Genomic DNA, 20,669 nt, shown 5'->3' with positions numbered 1-20,669 from the left:
CTGCACACAACAAGTGAGCCTGGGGCTGGCTGCAGAGCCCCAGCACTATTTCCCGTCTAGTGAGAAGTGAGAGATTGTGAAACAAAAGAAATCTGTTGTAGTGATATCTTGGTATCCAGAACTAACTTTTCTCTAAACTCTAAAAAGTCTCATCAAATCAATCCACAGAACTAAATCTTGGCCAGGATCATTAGATAAAAGGTTGTCAGTGATATAAGGTCCAGGGAACTTGTGTTGACCAAGAAGTAAGAGCAAAGACTTAGGACTGAGGGCAGGATGGCCTGAAAGAACACTTACTAACCTAGCAAGTAGGCCAGCCTGAACAAGGCCTGACTGATGCTAGGGAGCAGTCTTAATTTCTCTCCTTTTACATTCTCTATCGTTCCATTTGTTGTTGTTTAGCCATAAAGTCATGTCTGACTCTTGTGACCCCATGGTCTGTAGCCCATCAGACTCCTCTGTCCATGGGATTTCCCAGGCAATACTACTGGAGTGGGTTGCCATTTCCTTCTCCAAGGGATCTTCCTGACTCAGGGATTGAACCCCAGTCTCCTGCATTGGCAGGCGAGGTTACTTTAAATATGTTCCTCTCTTAGGGTGGCAACTGTGGAGAAAGAGCTTTATCTGACTCTTTGTTCAGATATTGTCTCTGCCACTCGGTAGCTCTGAGGGAACTGACTGATCACAAATCACCCTCAAGCCCAGATCTCATGGAAAAAAAGGATCTTGCAGATTTGTAGATACTCAATGAGCAGATTTTTTTTCTTTTTCATTTTACTATTCTTTACTACTTGCAGAACTGAATAAGTGAGAAGTAGAACTGGTCTTCAGCAGAACTGGCATTAGCTTGAGAATGAATGAGAAAAAAAGCAACTGAAAAATACTAGGAGCAATCTTAGTGTGGCCTCCAGTTCCAGAGATTTTGACAGTAAATGGTACCCACCATCAGCTAAATATGGAGGTGAAACACTGGGCCAGAGGGTAGAATCCTTGGGCTTTTTCCCACGTTGGCCACTATTTTATGGCAGGTTTCCTGAGAAATAGATTCTAATACGCAGACTGCTGCACTGGAAGTTTACTGGGGTGTGCTCTCAGCAACACCTGTGAGAGGTTGAGGGACGTAGGGTTAGCCAGGAAAGGATGAAGTGTGATCTAGGTGTGACCAAGGTCTCACTAGATTCCACAGGGAGCTCTGGAGCTGGGGGTGGGGTGGGGAGTGTCCTTTCAGAACTGCCCCAAATTGAGGCAAAGGGCCTTTGAACTGTTGCATCAACCAGCCAGTGCATATAAGCTGCCCCCACTGAACATGACCCCAAGGAATGGGTCATGATCCTAGGAAAGGTGGGTGTCTGCAGGAGGACTTGACTGTGAGGCATCACCAGCAGGTGACACTTCTCACATCTTGAAAAATGAGTGCCTTCAGGAGAAGCTAAGAGAACCTTTGCCGGCCACCATAGCATCCACTATAGCTGCTATGTGGGTAGTGCACGGTACTGTTTCAGTACTCACCATCCTTAAATTAAACAATACTTTCAACCAATATTTATCAACACCTACTTTGTGTATTGTTTCCTTTGCATGGAATGCCTTCCCCTCACTTAGAGAGATCTGATGAATTAATGCACCAAAATTCTGGTAATATGTCAGTTCCTCTAAGGAACCACTTTTAACTATGACACACAGTTATATACTGTCTTTTCTATTTCTGTGCCATCAAAGCATTCATGTATGCCTTTTCCAGGGCATTAGTCACTGTATTAAGATGACTGTATTGGGGAATCTTATTTGTATTAGTATCTTTTTCTTATTTTTTCACCCAATACAAAACTCTAGTGAGTAAGTCATTATTTAAAGTCTGTATGTCTAACATTAGCATAGTTATACCTTCTGTCTTTTGGTGAGCATTTGTATGGTTTATTCTTTTAATTCTTTTACTTTAAATTTTTCTGTGTTATACTTTAGATATGTCTCCTATAAATGACATTTAATTCAGTTAAATTTTGTTATTCTCCAGCATGACAATCTTTGTGCTTTAGCTAGAACGTTTAGGATACTTATGCCTAATGCAACCACTGAATTATTTAGGTTAAAATCAACCATCTTATTTTGTGCTTTTAATTGATCCACTAGGCTTCCCAGGTGGCTCAGTGGTAGAGAATCTGCCTGCCAGTGGGTTCAATCCCTGGGTCAGGAAGATCCCCTGGAGAAGGAAATGGCAACCCACTCTAGTAATCTTCCCTGGGAAATCCCACGGACACAGGACCCTCATGGGTTACAGTCCTTGGGTTCTCAAAAGAGTTGGACATGGTTTAGTGATTAAATAACAACAATTGATCCATCATGTCTTTTTTTTTTCCCCCACACCTTTCTTAACTTCTTCTGGATTGATTTTTTTCTTTGCAATCTATTTTTTTCCCTTCTCTGTTGGTTTGGGAATCATTTACTTTTTTCTATTCTTTTAGCGGTTACCCTAGAGTTTCCAACATTCACCCTTTACTTATCAAAGTCTAAAGTCAATCAACACGTTTACTCTCTTCTGGAACAAATACAAGGACTTAATTTAACTCAATTCTCCCTTTGTCCCAATCATAGTTGAAACTTGTAGTTGTCATGAATTTTAACAGTTTAAAACTCTGTAAGACATTCATATTATAACTTTAAAGTCAATGTTTATATTCACCCACAAGTTTACCACTTTTTTAGTTCTTTAATCCTTCCTGCATCTCTGATCCTTCAGCTCAGTTTACTGGCTGTGAATTCTCTCAGTTTTTGGTCATCTGAAAATTTCCATATTTCACTTACATGCTTGAAGGATGTTTTGCTAAGTATAAAATCCTATGATAGTTTTTATTTTCTATAAGAACATTGAAAACATATTCCCATTTTCCTTTAGTTTTCATTTCTGCCCTTGAGTTACTTAAACTATAGATCCTTGGAAGGTAAATCTGTCTTTTTTTCCTCTAGCTGATGTAAATCTTTTTCATTTTTTTCTTTAGTTTTCTGTAGCTTCACAATGATACATCTTGATACGTATTTATTTTTTCTTTATACTATTTGGGGTTCTTAGGTTTTGTTAATCTGTTCTGGAAAATTCTGCCATTTCAGCCATGGCATTTTAAATATTGTTTTTGCTCCATTTCTCTCTTTTAATTTTATTTCTAAACCTGCAGTTAAATATATTAGATCTTTTCACTATATCCTTTATTACCCTCTCTTCTATATTTTCTATTTGTCTCTTTTTGCTATATGTAGAAATTCTGTTCTGACCTCTTTTCTTGCTAATTAATTCTCTCTTCAGAATGTTGAATCTTCCATTAAACTCATTCAATATGTTCTTAATTTGTTATTATATTTTTCCTTTGCAAAACTATGTCACTTTTTTCCAGTTCCTTCCTGAAATTCTCATGCTTGGTTTTTCTTTCTTTCCTTGACTTGGTAGGTATAATTGTTTTATAGTTTGTGTCAGATATTTCCAACATATGGCATCTTTGTTAGTCTGTTTCTATTATTTTATTGTTTTGACTGGTTCTCACTCAAGGTGTCTTATTTCCTGTGTACCTATTTTTTTTTTCATTGTGTACTCTTCAATATATTTGATAAACTACTTTTATGAATACTTTGAGATGTAAGAGTGGTATATAGTTTATCTGAGACCTAAACTGTGGTGGACCCAGAGCATTAAGTCTTGTTCCCACTCTCCAAGACCTTTAAAGGAAATTCAATATTCTAACCATTTCTTTCAGAAAGGCATGTATCCTTTGGTGGGAGGGGGGAAGATTTGAATATAAGACTTTAATTTTCATCTAGATTTTGATTGGGCAATTTCTCGTTTTTGGCTAATTGTTTGCTTTTGAAAGGTGTGGGTTTCTAAAAACTTTTTTCCCCAACTTTATTTTACTTTTTTCCGAAGACGGGTTAATCTGAAAAAAAACTAGTCTATTATTGCAGGATAGAATTCTGCTTTTGTACTTTAATTTTTTAGCACAGTTCTGGTCACTCCATGTTTACTGAATAATGATTATGTGAATGGTCATGGACACTGAAATCAAGCTGTACAAGCTATAGTTTACTATCTTCAAGGAACTTACGTTTATTGAAGTGTTGGTTGTTCAGTCATATCTGACTCTGTGACCTTATGGGCTGTAGCCTGCCAGGCTCCTCTGTCCATAGGAGTCTCCAGGCAAGAATACTGAAGTGGGTAGCCATTCCCTTCTCCAGAGGATCTTCCTGACCCAGGGATCAAACCCAGGTTTCCTGCTTCACAGGCGGATTCTTCACCATCTGAGCCCCCAGGGAAGCCCTTACCATTATTAGACAAGGAAATAAAATACACAAAAAACTTTAAATAATAACTACTCTATAAAATACAGTTAATGTCAGGTTTCCATACTTTCTTAGTAGAATTGTAAATGATTATAGTTCTTTGAAGGTAAGTTTAATAATACTTTTCAAAATTAAATATGTGTATAAACTTTGGCTAAATAATTCCACATCTAAGTATTTGATACATACTTTGTATTTACTTGAATAAGTGCTCAAAGGAATGTATATGAGGATATTCATTGGTAACAGCATGTTTATTATAATAAAAAGGCTGGAAACAATCTAAATATCAAAGGAGGATTGGTCAAATAAATTATAATATATCACACAATAGAATACTATGCAACCATTAAACAGAAAGGGGAAAGATTTATATATTTTGATGTGGAATACTTTCTGTGACATGTTTATGTGAAAACAAAGAAAGAAAGAAGAACCTTGAGAGTTTATATAATATGCCACACATACACACACATACTTAGAAATTTATAGAGTATCTCTGGAAGGCTCTACATGGGGTTCCTAATAGTGGTTATATCTGAGGAGAAGAACTGGGGCTTCGATTCAGGGATAAGAAAGAAACTTTTCATTGGGTATTTTTGTGTTCATTCTATTCTATCCTGTCATTTATTTTTACTATATGCATGTTTTTAACCATTACATTAAAAAGACCTGAAAAGTGGAAAATCATCTGTTTGAAGCCACATCGTATTGGTGATCAATTGCCCTCAACCCCCACCTGCCTGACACTGTATTCTGGTTTTGTTCTGACAAAGTCTCATGACCCTTCCAGAACTCAGTGTCTTCTATGAACTGAAGACACTGACCTAAATAATCTCCAAGGCCTCTTTAAACTTTAACACTCCCCAGTTTCATCTACCCTCATGGAGAAACTCTTATTGCAGAGGTATTTCAGTCAGGCAGTGTCTTTGAAGATAAGTTGGCAAATGAAAGTGTTAGTATTAGATGAAAGTATTGGTTGCTTAGAGTGTTAACCTTCCCTTTGGTTCTCCTTCAAGTATGAAACTGTGCTTTCCTTAAGATAATATGTTAAAATAATTGTTTGTTTGGATTCACAGTTTGAAACTGAGATTTTTAATATAACTTTACATTTGAAATATTTTAGGCCTGTTTTTCTTTGAGACTGAGTAGACTTAAGTCTCTCAGAGATGGACCAAATCTTATTACTCTCTATTTACTGTACAATGAAAGCTTATTTTGTGTTTTTACGTTTTATGCTCACATAGATCTAAGTGGCCAAAACATTTAATTAAATGGACTATTCATACAATCTCATTTCCTGGCTGGTCATCTGTATCGATGATAACTGTAGCATCCACTCCATGGTTATAACTCTGATTCTCAAAAAAAAAAAGAGAACAGTAATTTAAATCAAAACTATGCTCAGACTAATAACTTAAAATCTTTATAAAAAGTAATTCAAGTTTATTTGCAAAAGTTCAAACAATAAAGAAATAAGAATTGGTTTCCTCTTTATTGCTTCAATCCCACTCCTTAGAGGTAAACATTTTTAGTATGGCACGTATTTTTACACACACATAGACACACACATACCCCACACACTGTTTTTACACTAATGGGATTATATTGAACATACTGTTTTATAATTTGCTTTTGTGCACAGCAAAATATTGTACACGTTGCTCTGTCTCATCCTTTAAAGAGCTGTACTATATTGAGTCACACAGATGTGCCATGATTTATTTACATATTATCTTAGTAATAGGTATGTAGAGTTAGCTTCTATTTATATGCTGTGAGAGGCAGTGTTCATTGAACTTAGCCATTTGGCTAGATGTTTATAGAATACTTTTTTTTAAAATTGAGGTTTTAGATTACATAGAGCTTCCTACATGCTAGGCACCATTGTAACCACTTTAAAATATTAACCTATTTCATTCTTGTAATAGTATGTGTGTGTTAGTTTCTGAGTCGTGTCCGACTCTTTGCAACCCCATAGACCACAGCCCACCAGGCCCCTCCGACCATGGGATTCTCCAGGCAAGAGCACCGGAGTGGGTTGCCATTTCCTTCTCCAAAAGAAACTATAGAAAGAAAGAAAAAAAGAAAGAAAGTGAAGTCGCTCAGTTGTGTCCAACTCTGCGACGCCATGGACTGTAGCTTACCAGGCTCCTCCATCCATGGAATTGTCCAGGCAAGAGCACTGGAGTGAGTTGCCATTTCCTTCTCCACCTATAATAGTATAGATACCATTACTATCTCCACTTTGCAGAAGATAAAATTAGGCTCAGAGAGGTTAAGTAACTTGCTTGCAGCCTCATAGCACTAAGCGTTACAGCCAGGGAGTGGAATACAGGCTCTCTGAATTCAGAGCCTGTGCTTAATTTCTATGCTTTCCTGCCCCATGGGATAGGTATATTTGGAATTTTGATAGACACTGCCAAGTTGTCCTCCAAAAAGTTTATATTACCTTATACTTCCACCAACTGAATTTGAGAATTCACCCATTTCCTCATTTCCTTACCAAAGCTTTATACTTTAAAGATTTGTGGGGGACAACAGATACATGTATGTATATGGCTGAGTTGCTTTGCTTACACTGGAAACCATCACAACATTGTTAATTGGCTATCCTCCAATATAAAATGAAAGGTTAAAATTTGGGGGGCAATTTATGGTTGAAAAAATAGTATCATATTATTGTTTTAATTTACAACTAGTACAATAATAACATTCACAAATCTCAACTTTTATGAGTCCTTTAATAAAATACATAAAAGAATACTTCATCATTTCCAGACTATCATTCAAGAGCAGTGAAGCCCACACACAGCTTCTTCAGGAAATGCTGACAGCCTGGTGTGCACATGGCTTCCATGTTTGTAAAGGTTCCAAAGTTTGCTTTTGAGGTTACTTTCTTTTTTCTTGTGAATAAACTTTTCCCAGAGGACCTGGGTGAGCAAAGGCTTTTTTTAAAGTATAGCTTGAACTATTTCTTGAGCAATCCAGGAACTTATTTACAATGTGATCCTCAGAATCACATCACATAGTTTGTAAGAGGGTGTGCCTAGAGCAGTTAGGAAAAGCAAAACAGCATTTTAACAGTGAGGGATTTAGCCGGAAAATCTGACCCAACAAGTAGAAACTCTTTTTAAAGGTTCAATCAAGTTTATTCCCATCACATTCCTCTGGAATGCCCAACAGGCACATGCTTTGTCAATGAAAATTATTTTCAAACTCATTGATGTTTTGTTTGGCAAGAATCATTTCTTTGAACGATTTCTTGTTAATCATCTATGATTTTTCACTTCTGACAGTGTTATCATCGGCTGCATGTTTATAAAAGAGCCAAACTTCAACCTGCATTCAGTTTTAATCTTTGTGTCTTGAGAATGCAATTTGAAAAAAACCAAACAAACAATCGATTTATAACCAAATTTCAGATCTTTAGCATTACAGAAGAAAAGTGAATAGGATGAAATTCTTCTATCATCCTTATTTTGTGAGAGCACACACACACTCACCTTACCAGTCATGCCATTTAGCTTTCTCCCTCTCTTTGTGGTATGTCATTTTCTGTTTCTGGGGACGTGGTTTGCCTGTGGTAATCCAAATATGAGTGACAACCCCCAGTGTCATCATGGGGTCCTGCCTCTCAGACAAATAACTCATTGTAGTTCCCAGATTGCATCTTTCCATAGGTGATGACTCAAATTGCTTTGGTCAAACCACCTTGTCATTGTTATTTAGTTGCTATGTCATGTCCAGCTCTCTTGTGCCCCCATAGACTATAGCTCACCAGGCTCCTCTGGCTATGGGATTTCTCCCAGGCAAGAATACCGCAGTGCCATGTGAGCTCAGTTGTGTCTGACTCTGCAACCCCGCGGACTGCAGCCCACCAGGCTCCTCTCTTTATGGGATTTTCCAGGCAAGAATACTGGAGTGGGTTGCCATTTCCTCCTCCTGGGGATCTTCCTGACCCAGGGCTTTAACCTGTGTCTCCTGCATTGCAGGTGGATTCTTTACCAGTGAGCCACAGGTGTATTAAAAATACATTCAGGAGTAGATGAAGGAGTTTGGCACGTATTATTTTCACATTCTGGGGACGATGTTGGCCAGTGCTGCCTCTGGCTGTGAGCAGCCTGTAGGTCCCCAGGGAGCATTTCACAAGGCTTCAACTTAAATGTTGTTTATACATGGCCATTGATTTTCTTTACCAAGAGCTGCCAATCCAATGGAATTAGCTCTACCTGTCAAGCAATTCCACCCTCTCCTCATCCAGGTGGCCAGCAGCAGGAGGAATGGTCATGCTGGCAATATACTGCAGAGTCAGTATTACCTGGAGCTTGTTAAAAATGCAAATCCTTTGCCTCACCCTCTGTCTCCTGGAGATCTGGGAGTTTGAGATCACTGGTCTCACCTAATATGTCAGAATCTTCCACTTTCTTTCCTTTTTTTATTCCATATTTCTATATCCCTTTTTACCCCTGTAATATTTTCTCAATCTTGGATTCTCTTTCTAAATGTCTTTGCATCATCCTGTGGCTGGGGCTCACCCTGATGAGTGGTGTGCTGGCCAAGGCTTAAAGATAGTCCCAGGAGAAGGTGGCCTTGTTGTGCAGCCTTTCATGGTTTCTGTGGTGTAAATACTCCAACCATGGTTAAATGCAAGCTACTCACATGATCTTACTGCAAACGGAGTTGAGAAGAGATGTGCATAATTGCTCTCCAGAGTGGGTGTGAGCAGCCTTAACACCCTGTGGTGAGGAACCAATAATCCTGTAGGTATTGGCTTGAATTTAACTCACTGGGAACTCAGATTGGGTTTACATGCAAAATTGGAGTCATTATTTGCAGGCCATTTGTTGAATCATTAAATACTTTTGATCATTAAGGCAACGGAAATATCCAGTTGATATCCTTTAAGATCACTGGAAATATTCAAGATCAGCTTGCAACTGGCATTTTTGCAGATGTTACACACATAATAGATTCAAAACCATGCCTATATTTGACGCTTTTCTTTGCATGCCCCATCAAATTACTTCTTTGGTAGATGGTAAGCCCTCAAAAAACATGCAGTTTGTTGTTTTGTTCACCATTTTGTCTTTAATACTTACACTCAGAACTGCCCCGAAGCAGGAATAGAGATGCAGACGTAGAGAATGGACTTGTGAACACAAATGGTGAAGGAGAAGGAAGGACAAATTGAAAGAGTAGCTATGATGTATGTACACTACCATGTGTAAAACAGAGAGCTAGTGGGAAGCTGCCGTATAGCACAGGAAGCTCAGCCTGGTTCTCTGCGATGACCTAGAGGGGAGGGATTGGGGATGGGTGGGAAGGAGGCTGAAGAGGGAGTTGTTCAGTTGCTAAATCACATCCAACTCTTTGGGCCTCCATGGATTGTAGCACTCTGGGTTTCCTTGTCCTTCACTATCTCCCAAAGTTGTATGTATACTTATAGCTAATTCACATTGCTGTGCAGGAGAAACTAACACAACATTGTAAAGCAATTATCCTCCAATTAAAAAAGAATATGATAAACCATAATGGAAAAGAATATTAAAGAAAGAATGTATAAATATGTATAACCAAATCACATTGCTATTTAATAGGAATTAACAGAGGAAAACAATAGAATGGGAAAGACTAGAGATCTCTTCAAGAAAATTAGAGATACCAAGGGAACATTTCATGCAAAGATGGGCTCATAAAGGACAGAAATGGTATGGACCTAACAGAAGCAGAAGATATTAAGAGGAGGTGGCAAGAATACAGAGAAGAACTCTACAAAAAAGGTTTTCATGACCCAGATAATCACGAAGGTGTGATCACTCACACTCACCTAGATCTGGACATTCTGGAATGTGAAGTCAGGTGGGCCTTAGGAAGCATCACTACAAACAAAGCTAGTGGAGGCGATAGAATTCCAGTTGAGCTATTTCAAATTCTAAAAGACTGGAATTCCATCACCTCCACTAGCTTTGTGCATAGTGATGCTTTCTAAGGCCCACTTGACTTTACATTCCAGGATGTCTGGCTCTAGGTGAGTGATCACACCATTGTCATTATCTGGGTCGTGAGGATCTTTTTTGTACAGTTCTTCTGTGTATTCTTGCCACCTCTTCTTAATATCTTCTGCTTCTCTTAGGTCCATACCATTTCTGTCCTTTATCGAGCCCATCTTTGCATGAAATGTTCCCTTGGTATCTCTAATTTTCTTGAAGAGATCTCTAGTCTTTCCCATTTTGTTGTTTTCCTCTATTTCTTTTCATTGATCGCTGAGGAAGACTTTCTTATCTCTTCTGGCTATTCTTTGGAACTCTGCATTTGGATGCTTATATTTTTCCTTTTCTCCTTTGCTTTTCGCTTCTCTTCTTTTCACAGCTATTTGTAAGGCCTGCCCAGACAGCCATTTTGCTTTTTTGCATTTCTTTTCCATGGGGATGGTCTTGATCCCTGTCTCCTGTACAATGTCACAAACCTCAGTCCATAGTTCATCAGGCACTCTATCTATCAGATCTAGGCCCTTAAATCTATTTCTCACTTCCACTGTATAATCATAAGGGATTTGATTTAGGTCATACCTGAATGGTCTAGTGGTTTTCCCTACTTTCTTCAATTTCAGTCTGAATTTGGCAATAAGGAGTTCATGATCTGAGCCACAGTCAGCTCCTGGTCTTGTTTTTGCTGACTGTATAGATCTTCTCCATCTTTGGCTGCAAAGAATATAATCAATCTGATTTCGGCGTTGACCATCTGGTGATGTCCATGTGTAGAATCTTCTCTTGTGTTGTTGGGAGAGGGTGTTTGCTATTACCAGTGCATTTTCTTGGCAAAACTCTATTAGTCTTTGCCCTGCTTCATTCCGTATTCCAAGGCCAAATTTGCCTGTTACTCCAGGTGTTTCTTGACTTCCTACTTTTGCATTCCAGTCCCCTATAATGAAAAGGACATCTTTTTTGGATGTTAGTTCTAAAAGGTCTTGTAGGTCTTCATAGAACTGTTCAACTTCAGCTTCTTCAGCGTTACTGGGTGGGGCATAGACTTGGATTACTGTGATATTGAATGGTTTGCCTTGGAAACGAACAGAGATCATTTTGTTGTTTTTGAGATTGCATCCAAGTACTGCATTTCGGACTCTTTTGTTGACCATGATGGCTACTCCATTTCTTCTGAGGGATTCCTGCCCGCAGTAGTAGATATAATGGTCATCTGAGTTAAATTCACCCATTCCAGTCCATTTTAGTTCGCTGATTCCTAGAATGTCGACGTTCACTCTTGCCATCTCTTGTTTGACCACTTCCAATTTGCCTTGATTCATGGACCTGACATTCCAGGTTCCTATGCAATATTGCTCTTTACAGCATCGGACCTGGTTTCTATCACCAGTCACATCCACAACTGGGTATTCTTTTTGCTTTGGCTCCATCCCTTCATTCTTTCTGGAGTTATTTCTCCACTGATCTCCAGTAGCCTATTAGGCACCTACTGACCTGGGGAGTTTCTCTTTCAGTATCCTATCATTTTGCCTTTTCATACTGTTCATGGGGTTCTCAAGGCAAGAATACTGAAGTGGTTTGCCATTCCCTTCTCCAGTGGACCACATTCTGTCAGACCTCTCCAATATGACCTGCCCGTCTTGGGTGGCCCCACAGGCATGGCTTAGTTTCATGGAGTTAGACAAGGCTGTGGTCCTAGTGTGATTAGATTGACTAGTTTTCTGTGAGTATGGTTTCAGTGTGTTTGCCCTCTGATGCCCTCTTGCAACACCTACTGTCTTACTTGGGTTTCTCTTACCTTGGACGTGGGGGTATATTGTATACCCTGATTATTTAATATAAGCCTGTATATTTAATATAAGCCTGTATATTAAATATATTTAATATATACCCTGTATATTGTCACTCTGCTTATTTAACTTATATGCCGAGTACATCATGAGAAATGCTGGGCTGGAGGAAGCACAAGCTGGAATCAAGATTTCTGGGAGAAATATCAATCACCTCAGATATGCAGATGACACCACGCTTATGGCAGAAAGTGAAGAGGAACTAAAAAGCCTCTTGATGAAAGTGAAAGAGGAGAGTGAAAAAGTTGGCTTAAAGCTCAACATTCAGAAAACAAAGATCATGGCTTCCGGTCCCATCACTTCATGGAAAATAGATGGGGAAACAGTGGAAACAGTGGCTGACTTTATTTTTCTGAGCTCCAAAATCACTGCAGATGGTGATTGCAGCCATGAGATTAAAAGACGCTTGCTCCTTGGAAGGAAAGTTATGACGAACCTAGATAGCATATTCAAAAGCAGAGACATTACTTTGCCAACAAAGGTCCATCTTGTCAAGGCTGTGGTTTTTCCAGTGGTCATGTATGGATGTGAGAGTTGGACTATAAGGAAAGCTGAGTGCCGAAGAATTGATGCTTTTGAACTGTGGTGTTGGAGAAGACTCTTGAGAGTCCCTTGGACTGTAAGGAGATCCAACCAGTCCATTTTAAAGGAGATCAGTCCTGGGTGTTCATTGGAGGGTCTGATGCTGAAGCTGAAACTCCAATACTTTGGCCACCTGATGTGAAGAGCTGACTCATTTGAAAAGACCCTGATGCTGGAAAAGATTGAGGGCAGGAGGAGAAGGGGATGATAGAGGATGAGATGGTTGGATGGCATCACCAACTTGATGGACATGGGTTTGGGTGGACTCCGGGAGTTGGTGATGGACAGGGAGGCCTGGCATGCTGCAGTTCATAGGGTCGCTAAGAGTCAGACATGACTGAGTGACTGAACTGAGACGAACTGAATTGAACAACATTATAAATCACCTATACTTCAATAAAAATAAATAAGATAAAAAATAACTGCTCCCAAAATATTTGTTGAATTAATAAATTAGTGTTAATAACTATAGTAGTTTATTAAGGCTGACATGGAGAAGGCAATGGCACCCCACTCCAGTACTCTTGCCTGGAAAATCCCATGGACAGAGGAGCCTGGTAGGCTGCAGACCATGGGATCTCGAAGAGTCGGACACGACTGAGCGACTTCATTTTCACTTTTCACTTTCATGCATTGGAGAAGGAAATGGCAACCCACTCCAGTGTTCTCGCCTGGAGAATCCCAGGGACGGGGAGCCTGGTGGGCCGCCGTCTATGGGGTCGCACAGAATCGGACACGACTGAAGCGACTTAGCAGCAGCAAGGCTGACATAAGGAAGTATCATAGAGTGGTTGGGTTAAACAACAGATACTGTTTTCTCACAGTTCTGCAGACTGGATGGACGTCCAAGGTCAAGTATTGGCAGGTTTTGTCCTCTTCTGAGGGTTCTCTCCTTGGCTGGCAGAGGGCTGGCTTCTATCTGTGTCTTCTCGTGATTGTTCCTCTGACATGTCTCTGTATGTCCAAACCCTCTCTTCTATAGGGACACCAGTTACATTGAATTAAAATCCACCCCAATAGTTTCATTTAACTTTCCTTCTTCGAAAACCTTATCCCCAAATACAATTACATTCTGAGGTACTAGGTCTTCAGCATGTGAATTTGAGGGGATACAATTCAGTCTATAAGGATTGTAATCAAACCTTCTATATTTTAAGGATCTATCAGCTCAATAAAAAAAAAAATCAACCCCCCCCAAAAAAAAACTTGTAGATTTGAAGTCTATCATACATATGCCTCTATACTTGCTTTGATATGATAACTTGTGTTGATTGTAAAGTGGATACAATCTCATCTGAGAAATTACAAATTAATCTTACAAATTGCAGAAATAGCCCTCCCACCCCTCCCCTTGTCTCATACTTGTCCTTGGCACATGAGCTTTAGTTTCTGCGGAGTGAGTTAGAAGAACAGGAGAGATGGAAATGTAATTAGCTTGGATATTTAGAAAAATAAGATTGGAACTTTATAATGCATATATTGTATATGTTTGTGTGAGGGTATAGACTGATAGATAGGTACACTATAAATATAAGGTGTGAGGACTTTAACCTAGCACATAGTTTCACTTGAAGGAAGACATCATTGAAGAGGTTGAGCTGCCAGAAAAAAAAATCTCAACTGTCAAATTTCTGAGATTAATTTTTGGTTCTATGACTATCAGAACCACAGGAAAGAATTTCAGAGTGTGGCCAGTCTAAAAGGCCTTTGGTGTGTCTCTTTGTTGGGTCAGAGCAGGCTCTAAAAAGCTGAAACTTTCTTGGTTGGGAAATGGCTCCACTTTGGTCAGAACTCTGGCCAACCGTGAGAGTAACATGTCACTCTGAAGTCCAGCTTCTGTTTTTTTCCTTATTGACATTCTGTCATCTTAAGTCCTGTGGTGACAGGAGTGAATCATAACACCAAGTTTTAATTTTATACTGTAAGTTTTGTTAGGTAAGGTGTAATTTTTCTGTTACCTTTAAGGATCATGATCAGACTTTTAAAAATTGTCTTGTTGTTTTTTAAGTTGATGTTCTCTTTTGATTAGTAAACTTTTTTTTTTTTTTAACTTAAAAATAATTTCAACATGCCTGGAGGGAATATGTTCTTGTAATAAAATAACATGCCTAGGTGGTTCTTGGCGACCAGCCTGGCACGGTGAGGCATGCGTTATTACACAGTTATGCACATCCTAGTGTATGTTTTATTACGTAATTGTTCTTCTCATTCAGAGATGCTGCTGAAAGCAGTTACATAAGTCGTATTTATTTTGTGGGGAACCTAAAAGATGGAAGTAAATAAAAGCCAAATTCATAGACATGGAGACAGCTGTTTCTTAGACTGAATGCTGCATCTCTTGATGGAATATTGAGCTACACTCTCAGGAGACTGAATCAGCACTTTTTGGTCTTCTTATTCCAATTGCCTTCAGGTTCCCCCCTGCCCCCCCGCCCCAGACAGCAAGCAATAGCAGCATCTGTAATTTGTGCATTTAGTTTTATTTAAAATTTTTTTCTTAACAGTGAAATTGAGTGATATAGTGCTGACATTCTCTGCCTCATGACTTCAAAAGCCTGTTCTGTGTATCTAGACGTGTGACACATCTTTTTTTTTAACATTCACTTATTTAATTAATTTATTTTTTGATGCATTGGGTCTTCCTTACTGCTTGTGGGCTTTCTCTCGTTGCAGAGAGCAGGGACTACAGTTCGTTGTGGTGCATGGGCTTCTCATTGTGGGGGCTTTCCTTGTTTCGGACCATGGGCTCTAGGGCTCAGGGGTTCAGTAGTTGCAGCTCGTAGTCTCTAGACCACAGACTCGTTAGTGTGTCACACAGGCTTAGTTGACCTGCGGCATGTGGAATCCTCCTGGGCCAGGGGTTGAACCCGTGCCCCGTGCAATTGCAGGCAGATTCTTATCCACTGCGTCACCAGGGAAGTCTGTGACACATCTTAAGGAAGTAAAGAAAAAGGGCCTCTGACTCTAAAAAGAAACAAAAGGGCAAGAAGAATTGCTTCTATTAGGTAAAGCAGCTCTCAAAATAGAGCTAGAGACTTTGGTTATACAAATGGTCTTGCTACGGTCAGACCATCCTGGAGGTTGAAGGGTCTTCTGATGCAGGGTTTTGGGTCTGGTATGCAGTGCTGTGGAGGGAGAATCCTGGAAGTTCTGCTTAGCAGTGTGGGAATTTTCAACCTGCCCCATGGAGACTCTCCAACTGAGGATGTGGGGTTTCTCCTGAGATATGTCAGGAGCTATGTAACAGGAGTGACTAGTCATTTTTTGTAATGACTTATTAATGAGAAGGCAACCTGCTTCCTTTTTCCTCTTATTCCAATAGCTTCTCAAATCCCAAGGGAGCTTTGAATATCACTGAGTTACTCTGCAGCTTCATGTCAGGTCAAAATGACAAGAATTTGGTTTGGAAAGAGCAAGCTGTCTTCCTGGATGATAAGGAGTCCCTAGACACCAGTGCCTTCTCTTGAGAATGCAGCTGAAATCATACCCACCAAAATGCTTCTAACAGAGGGTATCCTGAGTCATTGAAAAGAGAAAGCAAAGGATGGAACTAGCTGCTGATTCTGTTGGGCCCTGTAACTTGTTGTGAAATCTTGGTAGCAGTGAGATGGTAGACCATAAGATCCTTGAAGACAAGGACTGTGTGTGTTGCCAGGGTCAAACCCAGAACTTGATATACAGGAGATGCTTAAGATATGATGTTATTCATGCCTTTTATAGTTAATTTTAGGGGGCAACTTGTTTAGGCCACTGTACCCGGATACTTGGTCAGATATGTCTGGATGCTGCTGCGGAAGTATTTTTAAAAGGATATTAACACTTATGGCTGTAAACTTTGAGTAAAGTAGATTACTGCTTAATTTGACGGGCTTTAGTGTGAGTAGGCATCATTCAATCAGTTGAAAGCCTTGAGAGGAAGATGGACCTCCCTTGAGAAAGGGAGAATTCTGCCAGTAGATGGCCTTCAGACTTCAACTGCAACATCAGTTCCTCCCTGGGTGTCCAGCCTGCCAACAGATCCTGCAGAACTTGAATTTGCCAGTCTCCATCATTTTGTGAGCTAATTCTAAATGAGTGAATGAAGGCCTCCCACATCTTTGCTTGACTCTGGGGCTCTTTTCCCCTTCAATTCCAGTGGGGAGAGACTACTTTGACAAGTTAAAACACCCAGTCTTTGTCCTAAAATCCTAGTCTTTCCTCTAAATAGACAGTGAAAGCCCTAATACTGACAAGGATACCATGACAAGGGAAAGATGATTTGGGAACTCGAGGTGGTGGGGAAAGAAAGGAATTCAACAACCCTTCTCAGAATCCTTGATTTTCTATTTACTGCCAATGACCAGTGTAAAAATCGACTTGATTTAAGTGCCTTTGCTGGGTTCAAAGCCCCATCACCACTGCCACCAGCGGCTCACCCTGCTGTGGCCTGGAGAGGCTGAAGACCACTCTTCAGCCTGATGTGATTTCTAACAGCTGAGATATTAAAACACTGAAAAACGGGGTTTATAATGGAAATGCTGACAGACTATTAACTATAGCAGCACTGCTCTAATAAATGGAATGGCCTGTCATAATCTCTAGTTCATAAATATGCAAATACAAGACTGGGGATTTGCTCCAAAGGATGTCTCTATAATTTTAACTGACCTTTACTGATACCAAATGAGCCTGTTGCTTCTGTTTTTGTACACTGGATATAAAGTACAGGAAATCCAGCCGCCTGTCGGCTAAAGTATATAAAGTTGAAACTGCCAGCTACTAAACTCTGGGCTCCCATTCCATTTCTCTTTGCATTCGCACTCTTTATTGACATTTTCATTTTCCCCCCCCACCCAGGGGGTGGAAGCGAGTAGGGGTGAAATCGAACATTGTTCATCCCTGCCCCCACCTCCCCCCGCCCTATTACTTCCACATGTCATAGTGCCTGCCTGGCCAAAATTCATGGATCGCCTCAAGGACAAACAGGCCATCTACGCTGAATTATAAATTTGAGTTTTATCCAGTTTTCCGCTTTTTGGACCAAATGGGCAGCAAATCCAGTGACTTCATTTTTAATAACCTAGATGTCATTTGTCCCGTGTCTTTCAGCACAGAGTAAAGAGTTGGATGGCTAGCAGTTTTGCAGATTTTTTCCCCCTAATTATTTTAAGCTATTCAGCCTGGTATCCAAACTATTGATGCTGAGCCAAATTGCCAGCAGGGGAGAGATCTGTCCAATCCAGGAGCTAAATGAGTCACTGAGAGTCAATCTGTTTTTCCCTTGCTGCTGGGGTTTCCTCAGGCCCCCGGCCTCTCTGCTGAGGTCCCACACAGGGCCATAGGCTGGGCCTCAACAGCCTCCTAGCCTCCATCTCCTGCCTGGCTCACAGCAGCTGCAGATGCCGAGCTGGCCTTGAAAATCCAGGACCTCCATCACAGTGTAGCAGAGGCCTCGCTTTGGCAGAAAATGAAGACATCTCGACCTTGTTGTGTTTGTCACGCCAGTAGCAAGCATGTCGGATATCCAGAAAGGAAAAGGAGACTAAGAGACGGAATATGTCAGAGAGATGCCAAGCTAGTTCACTGCTTCCTGTGGCCCAGTTCTGCCAGAGTGCTCTTCTCCTTCTTAAGTGTCCAAATGGAATCCTCGGACACAGAATGCTTCAACTGGTGACCGGAAAAAAAACAAAATAAAACAAGAATAGAGGTGGAACCAAAGGGGTGTGTGGTTCTGCTGGGGGTGGTGGCGGGAAGGAGAGCCACTAGCCTAAGCCAGAGACTACAGGAAAGGTAGTAGCACGTGAGAATTGGGGAGAAGACTCAGTGCCTAAAAAACGTTACTATTTTGTGTTCAATTGAGACATCTGATTTCTAACAGTATTTACTAAAAAGCGAAATCCTTGAATTCTTCCTAGTAGGGTCAGTATTCAATTGCACAAAAATATGCAGCCATTTAGGATTAAGATAACTGGTATTTCATGGTCAATGATTAAATTAGCTGACACAGCTCTATCCTGAACTTTGCAATCAGGACCGACATTTTTTGTGTGTTGTGCATTGAGGACTTGGGTTATCTAAACTGGGTTGAGCCTTTACTCTTTGAGTCAAATGCCATCAAGGAGTCATGTTCTCTGCAAATGTAGACAGGAGTTAATGTGGAATTCAGAAAACAATCACAGAACATTCTATTGTATAAGCTGAACTACCCTAGGAGTGTTCAGGAATTAGAGAACTCAGGAGTTCCCTGAGAAATAAGGGGACAGACAGAGAGTGAAAGAAAAGATTGATTGATTGATTTGCTATAATTTTCAGATAGAAGTATATCTGAGCCAAAAACCTTAAACCGACTAAGTTGGTTTTTCTGTTTTGTTTCTGTTTTTTTTTTTTCATTGTGAAGTCTCGGGAGACGGGGGAGGGGAGCTTTGTTTGTGATGGGGCAGTCAATTCTATTTCTGTAGTTCCAACAAAACTCACCTTTTTACATATTCATGTTGCTTTTTGATCTCCCTTTTCTCAGCTAGTAAGGTGACAAGGGCAGTTAGAGAAAAGAGATTTCTGAAACACAGAAAGATTTCTCACTGAAATCAGGCATGTACAATATTCGTGAATCGCTTTTCTTTTTTTTTTTCCCTTCTGTCCCTCCTGTGATGGGGTCAATGGCTTCATTTAGGTTTTGTAGTGGGTTTCTGGATTCCAGTGATCCAGGAAGTTCTGGGAAGCGCTCTCACCATCTTAGTCAGAAGTAATTAACTAAAAAATAAAGGCCCCTCTTTTTCTTCACATTTTGAACCACAGATCATCGACTAATACCAAGTACGAAACACCAGTTTTCAGATCATTAGTACAAAGCATCTTCCGCAGGAGGCAATAAAATGTTACTTTATATAACTCAGCTACAGTTACACTGCTTTCAGAAAGCAAGAATCTCCCTGAAAAGAAATTTACATGAAACAGTCCCATTGTTTGAGAACTTATGCAAATAATGTGCAAAAGGGTTTGATAGTGATTTAAAAAAATTAAATCTTTATCACTGCCTGAGAAATTTGGTTACCTATAAAGTACTCCATTGCACTTATTTTTTTAATGTGTACAATATAGAGTTTTAAATTTTTTTTTAATTTTTTAAGCTTCAAACTTCTTCCTAAGCTTCAAAGTCTTCTATAATGACTGTCCTACAGAGAGTCTAGTGCTTTTTGGCTTAACATTTACGAGCATCACTCATTACTAGTTAAGAAAATTGAAGATAACAACCACAAAAACTGACATAGCTCTGAGTATTTTGAACAACGTAAAATGTTTCTCCCGTGGGTGTAGCTTTTAGGGACCACATGGGGATTCACACCCTTCAGTGCTCAATCAGCAGATGAGACTCAATTCGTGTTGAGTGTCTCAATTCATGTTGATTGCCTCTCAACTCCCTGGTGTTAGGAATCTGGTTGGGTCCACTACGGCATGTTCAAACAATGGATTGCGTGTGCCAGGAATCTGATTTCCATAGAAGGACATGAAGGGGATGGGTGAAGAATAGGATGTTGGACCAAATGTTGTGACATTTCCCTTTGATTTTTACTTTCTGTGAATTCTTTTGCATTTACTACCTAGGGTTTGTCTGGCTTTGGTTCCTTCAATTTCTTTTCCTTCTAATGCACTGTGGAAGATGATCAAAGTATGGAATTTCTTCTACCCCAGAGACTGGCATTTCTGCAGGCACAAATGAGATTGGTTTTCAGGCACCAGTGTCTGAACACCAAGAATTCCTTTAATGATCATGCCAGACAACATAGAGGTGGGAATCAGACACTTTGTTTCCAGTTCTGTCATTTACCAGCTTTGACATTTTGGAGGAGTCATTTTAATGTTGTTATGCCTCAGTGTCCTCTTCTGTAAACAGAATCATCATCATCATCATCATCCTATCTCATCACTTAAAAAAAAAAATAAGCAAACG

General features: G+C 39.9%; 1 protein-coding gene across 1 annotated transcript in view; it reads right to left on the bottom strand.

Moving 5' to 3' along the window:
- The window catches only part of LOC133245193 (uncharacterized), a 40,845-nt gene extending 22,609 nt beyond the window's left edge, over window positions 1-18,236 (bottom strand). The window contains exons 1-4 of the mRNA XM_061413164.1: window positions 18,110-18,236; window positions 17,390-17,469; window positions 13,554-13,718; window positions 10,662-11,704 (exon numbers count right to left, since the gene is read on the bottom strand). Coding sequence (XP_061269148.1) covers window positions 10,662-11,704; window positions 13,554-13,718; window positions 17,390-17,469; window positions 18,110-18,236 — 1,415 coding nt within the window. The remainder of the gene's footprint in view (window positions 1-10,661; window positions 11,705-13,553; window positions 13,719-17,389; window positions 17,470-18,109) is intronic.
- Between the last annotated feature and the right edge of the window lie 2,433 nt (window positions 18,237-20,669).

This window comes from Bos javanicus, chromosome 3, assembly GCF_032452875.1.
Source record: "Bos javanicus breed banteng chromosome 3, ARS-OSU_banteng_1.0, whole genome shotgun sequence".
Lineage (NCBI taxonomy): Eukaryota > Metazoa > Chordata > Mammalia > Artiodactyla > Bovidae > Bos > Bos javanicus.
This window is presented reverse-complemented; position numbering and strand designations above follow the sequence as displayed.